Source organism: Gracilinanus agilis, chromosome 4, assembly GCF_016433145.1.
Source record: "Gracilinanus agilis isolate LMUSP501 chromosome 4, AgileGrace, whole genome shotgun sequence".
NCBI classification, from domain to species: domain Eukaryota; kingdom Metazoa; phylum Chordata; class Mammalia; order Didelphimorphia; family Didelphidae; genus Gracilinanus; species Gracilinanus agilis.
The window spans coordinates 394,292,229-394,298,228 of NC_058133.1; the positions used below are offsets into that span (position 1 = coordinate 394,292,229).

The following is a 6,000-nucleotide window of genomic DNA, read 5'->3' on the forward strand; positions in this document are numbered from 1 at the left end:
TGGGAAAACTTATGTGGAAATTTGTTTATTACATTTAATTGGTAAATAAAAATAAAATCTAATAACAAAAAAAAATCCTTAACACACAGCTATATGTAATTTAGCCAAACTTTGGTCCAAACTCAGACTATGGTCACAAAAAGAACAAATATAGAAATCAAAGAGAGAGGTTTAGAGAAGAAAGCACCAGATCTGAAATTAGAATTCCTTGGTTTGAGTCCCAGCTTTGCGACTAACTGGCTATATACCTGAACAAATCATTTAGCTTCCTCAGGCTTCAGATGTCTGACCTTTAAAATTATTAGATTAGTTGGTCTCAGTGGTTCTAACAATCTATGAAATTGTGAACCAAGTCTAAGGGCAAAATTATTCCTACCAAAAACTAAGAAAATGAACAGGAAGACCAACTGAGGTCAAAGCTAGGAGTTCCAAGGCTAGATAACTAAGGAAGGAGGTATAAGTTGAGTCCAAGAGCTGGAAGGACAAAGAGAGGGAATGGTCTTCATGGAATAAAATCAGGGAAATAACACAGGGGAAGGAACCTTGAAGCATCAGCAACTGGAAGAAAATTATATATCCATTCCCTTTTTTGGTTCAGCTATGTGATATTGAAGTTATATTCTCTGACACAATATCTCTCCCTAAAATGCCTCCAATTCAAGACTGTGGTGCGGGGTGTTCATGAATTTTATAGCACAAAAATTGTGAATTGGTTCCCAAATTCTTTTCTTGGATAATAACCCCTCCTGGTCTGCTAGGAAGAAGAAGAGCCTCTTTGCAGTTGTGCCTGGGCAGCTAATAAAAGGATTTCATTTCATTTTTTCTAACATAATCCAGACCACTTATAGCACACTGAAGGTACCATTCAAATGCTACAATTCAGTTTTGTTACTGCAGTTGAGCCTTCTCTCAACCTGCCCTGATGTGTTGTGGATAAAGATTGTTTGCTATTTAAATTCACAGATAATCCAAGAATGCCATTGACTGTAGTCTCAACAGTTTCCTTTGCTAAACTTTTTCCAAGATGTTAGCTAATAGCCAATCTGGTTTATTCCTTTTCTCCCTATCCACAATTTGATGGAAGTTCTAACAAGATGTAAAATAACCAAGAGGTTAGCAGTGGAAATAAGGGCCATAGGCTTCCATAATCTACAAGCTGAATAATTGAGAGTTGGCTATAATCCTTGACAACTTGGTCAAGTAAGTATCACCCCAAAGAATTAGCCATAGAAAAAGTCACTATTGATGAAGCCCTGATACCCTTCCCGTAATCAAGGAAACAGAATAATGCTATTATGATTCATTTGAAGTTTGGTTTAGTGAAAAAGAAATATTGACCAGCCTATAGGAACAGACTGGTAAATCTCCCTTCCTGTTGTTTCCACAGCTCAGTAGCTTCCTCACACCACTGGACATTATGCTTGGACTGCTGTCAGCTGTAACCCACGATTTAGACCACCCAGGGGTGAACCAACTCTTTTTGATCAAGACTAATCACCATCTTTGCAGTTTATATCAGGTGAGAAAACTTAGAAACTCAATTTATTTGTCTAGATACCGCATAGGAGAAGACAGTGAGACAAACTGCTGTTGTCCTCTTACTCAACATTGGCTCCCTCTTTTCCAAAGACAGCTGTACTTCTGTCTCAGCCTCAGTGAAATGGATCAAATTAGTAAAGTCCAGGTCAAGAAAAATGGCCCTACCCAGGGTCAGTTTTCATACTATAACACTTCTATCACCTGTAATCTTATCCCTGTTTGTTTCCCTTCCACTGGCAGAGATCAAAAATCCCTTTATAATTCAATAGATGCCCTGCCCCAATTGCTATAACTAAAAAAAATTGCCTCACTCAAGCCAGCCTGATGACAAACCTCTCTAAACTTAGAACATGGATCCATGGACAGTAAACTTACTTACAACCCATCACTGGGCCCATACTTGAAGATTTCTCTGCTTATGCTCCATTGGCAAACCCATCACGCCATGTCAGATTGGGGCATCAGAGAAGTATTTTAGTGTAAGCCTTCTAGGTTAAAAAAAAAAAAAAAAACATTGACTGACAAGGTCATTCCAGGAATTCTGATTTGTTTTGAGAGGACAAGAATTAGTCCTGTTTTAAAAACAGATCACAAGATCATTTACTCTGTGCTAGATGAGTTTAGGAATGGGTTCCTAAAAATGTCTTGGAATCTATATTATCAGCAATGGCCCTTGAACAGATCACTTCTTTCTTTTTTTTTCTTTTAAACCCTTACCTTCCATCTTAGAATCAATACTATGTATTGGTTCAAAGGCAGAAGAGCAGTGAGGGCTAGGCAATGGGGGTTAAGTGACTTGCCCAGGGTCACACAGCTAGGAAATGTCTGAGACAAGATTTGAACCTAAGACACCACCCCACCCCCCCATCTGTAGGCCTGGCTTTCAATCCACTGAGCCATCCAGCTGCCCCTCAATTAAGTATTAAGGCTCTCCCACATGCCAGGCACTGTAGGGGGACACAGGGTTTACAAATAAATATGAGCAATGATTCCTGCAAGTTCATGTATTCCATTAATATTACTTTGTTTTTAATCTGCAAATCCAAGAGCTAGACTAAAGGGGCTTGTGCATCAGAATTTTACTTGAGCCTCCAAAGTAGCAAAAACCTGTTTCTTTCTTAGATTATTAGACTTGGAAGGAACATAGAAAACACCTATTTCCCTGTCAGTATTTTTGTCCCAGGTAGATTGAGGGATATAGAGAAAGGGATATTAGAAAACTAATAAATGGGCATAATAATGAACATTATATATAGTCCTGTATCAATGCCTTATTGTGGCATGGTGCTAACTCTGATTCTTGCAGGTTATATCAGTGAAATACAAGCCCTAGCAAATCCTTCCCACATAGAAAGTCTTTTTTGATAGGAAGCGGTAATAAACCCCATAGTTGTTGCCCAAGGACCAGCTTGGCTAAGTTACCTGACAATTATATAGCACTTCCTATGTGCCAGCTACTTTGCTAAGTACTTTACAATTACTATCTCATTTGATCCTCACAACTCTGAGAGGTGGGTGTTATTATTATCCCCATTTAACAGATGAGGGAACTGAGGCAAATAGAGGTTAACTGACTTGCCCAGGATTACATAACTATTGTCTGAGGGCAGATTTGAACTCAGGTTCTCCTGACTATAGCTCCAGCATTCTATCCACTACTATGCCATCTAGCTGCAGAGAGAGGCTCATTGCCACTAAACTTGTTGCAAGGTAATTAGTTGATGATAGTAGGAAAAGATAAAAGAAAAAAATAAGGATAAGATATAGTTTTTCACTGAAGAAAGCACAGGAATTTGAGCTATATTTACTTGAAAAAGACAAAAATGTTCTCTAAAAGTCCACAATTTACTCAGCTTAGGTAGTATCCTTTATATCTTGAGACTTTCTATATCATACATCAAGCAAATGTTTGTCTAGAGTACTAATATTCTAGACATACTTTCAACTATTTTGAATTCATATTACCATGAAATCCTGCAACCATACCAATAGTTTCTCAGATAGAAGATTAAATGAACTATCATGTAAAGAGATTTGCATACCATAATAATGACTAAATAAATTCTAGCTATTGTTATTGTTAATATTCTATTCACTAATTCTTTCCCATTGCATAAAACTCTGAGCTCTAGATCAGTGGTTCCCAAACTTTTTTGGCCAACCGCCCCCTTTCCAGAAAAAATATTACTTAGCCCCCTGGAAATTATTATTTTTTTAAATTTTAATAGCAATTAATAGGAAAGATAAATGCACCTGTGGCCATCACTGCTCCCCTGGATCGCTGCAGCACCCGGGGGGGGGGGTACCCACTTTGGGAATCACTGCTCTAGACGTTTAAAATGCCCCATAATTAATTTTAATCAATCAACCTATCAATATTTTAACTGTCTAATTAGTAATTTTCCAGATTATAGAATAGTTTATGAGCAAGGCTAGATTCAATTTTTAATTTCCCATGATCAAATAAATCCATAGCACTTGACCTTAGCTACATGGTAGCTAAAAAGTTATAACATCCTCTGGTTAAGAAAGGGAACCAGAAGAAATCAGATAGAGATCACAAAGTAGAGAAATGAAATAATGAAGTACCAAGTGCTAATCAGCAAATTCATTTTGGAAGAGAGAATAACCCTTATTTCAGGCCAAACTGAAAGCTTCTTAGCTTCTTTTAACAAATAGATTTCTTTACTAAAATTTTGAGGTTCACATTCTTTGGAAAACCAAAGTTCTCAGTCTCTATAAAAGAGGAAGTTATAAGAATTCAACATTTACAAATCAATAAACATAGTTTCTACCATGTGATTGTCAGAGAACATAAACCCTGAAGGTTGGCAGTTGTCTTTCTAATGCTAGTTGCTCACAGCTCCCAAGATTATCAGTGGAGAATTATTTTAGAAAGAGGTATTTACTAAGAGAGTACAATAAGAACAGGTGGTATAAAATATCCCTCCAAAAGTATGTGGCCCACTCTCCCACAAGTAGATGGAGACCACGGGAAAACGGGCTCAAACTTAGAGAATACATGTGACGAAAAGATTCCCTAGCTCCTGAAGTCCCATTGCTTGAGTTTTCAAAATATCCCTTTTAGTTATGGGTATAGTTGTCTGTTAGCAACCATTTCCCTTAAATGTTCCACTAGAAGGATGCTAGTGGCAAGATGGGAAGTCCTCAGGACCTCCAAAAGAATTTTGAAGAAATCCTTCTCTGGCTAAGACGGAAGTAGCACATCCCTCCCTATCCACTAAGCATTTCTTCTTATATAAGGTTGATTTTCTCTCTTTGATATTTTACATCTGACCCTTAGTGCATGACCAAGTTTCTTCATCCAATCTAAACACTATTTCTGTACAGTGTCATTTCCATTCATCTAGTAGTTCATCAGAGACAATAAATTGATCAAAGCCTGTTCACCCTTTATTAGAATGCCTATGATTGATTTAACTCAATCTAAGTGGGTTCCCACCTATTTAGTTAAGGTGCCTAGGCAAAGCATTTTATCACTCATTTTAGGTAAAATGAGGTAATTAGATTGATTTAATCAATTGCCACTTTTTACACTACATTTTACATTTGCATTACACAATGACAATTATATAGAGTTTTAATGTTTGCAAAGCACTGCACATAGAGTGTTTTACTTGAATGTGGCTCTCTATAACCCTGGCAAATAAGTACTACTAGTGTTGTTATTATCATCTCCATGGAGGAGAAGATAGTTTCAATGCCAATTGACCCACAATAGTTTTTGCTACTGGGAAGATTCTTTTCAGTGAGCTATAGACATAGTCAGGAAGTTTGATGCTGGTATAGTTGTCTGAAAAGTGTCTTTTTAGATCATAATAGGAAAGTCCTTTAATGGAAAGAGTTCCAATCAGGTGCCAATTAGTTCTTGTTTCTACCATAGTACTTCTCCAAAAATCCTCACTCTCTACATGAGGGTGAGGAATTCACATGTGTAATTCTCGATAAATTTTAAGACCTAGAAACAAACAAACAAACAAACAAAAGCTAAGAAGGAATGTACACAGACTATGAATTCAGCAAAGAGCTTTGTAAAAAGAAAAAAATGAAATGTTATTTAAAGTCAATGAAAATGTGGATTTTTCCCAGAGATGGGAGGTCCTAGGTTCAAACACCCAGATACTTCCTAGCTGTGTGACTCTGGGCAAGTCACTTGACCCTCATTGCCTAGCCCATACCACTCTTCTGCTTTGGAACCAATACAGAGTATTGATTCCAAGATGGAAGGTAAGGGAGGGAGAAAGAGAAAGAAAGAAAGAAAGAAAGAAAGAAAGAAAGAAAGAAAGAAAGAAAGAAAGAAAGAAAGAAAGAAAGAAAGAAAGAAAGAAAGAAAGAAAGAAAGAAGGAAAGAAAGAAAGAAAGAAAGAAAGAAAGAAAGAAAGAAAGAAAGAAAGAAAGAAAAAGGAAGGACGGAAGGGAGAAAGGAAGAGAAAGAAATAA

General features: G+C 37.0%; 1 protein-coding gene across 2 annotated transcripts in view; it reads left to right on the forward strand.

The window, feature by feature from the left end:
• The window catches only part of PDE7B (phosphodiesterase 7B), a 295,299-nt gene that overhangs the window by 256,576 nt on the left and 32,723 nt on the right, over window positions 1–6,000 (forward strand). For both annotated transcript variants that reach the window (XM_044677056.1, XM_044677055.1), the window contains one exon: window positions 1,388–1,519. In XM_044677056.1, coding sequence (XP_044532991.1) covers window positions 1,388–1,519 — 132 coding nt within the window. The remainder of the gene's footprint in view (window positions 1–1,387; window positions 1,520–6,000) is intronic.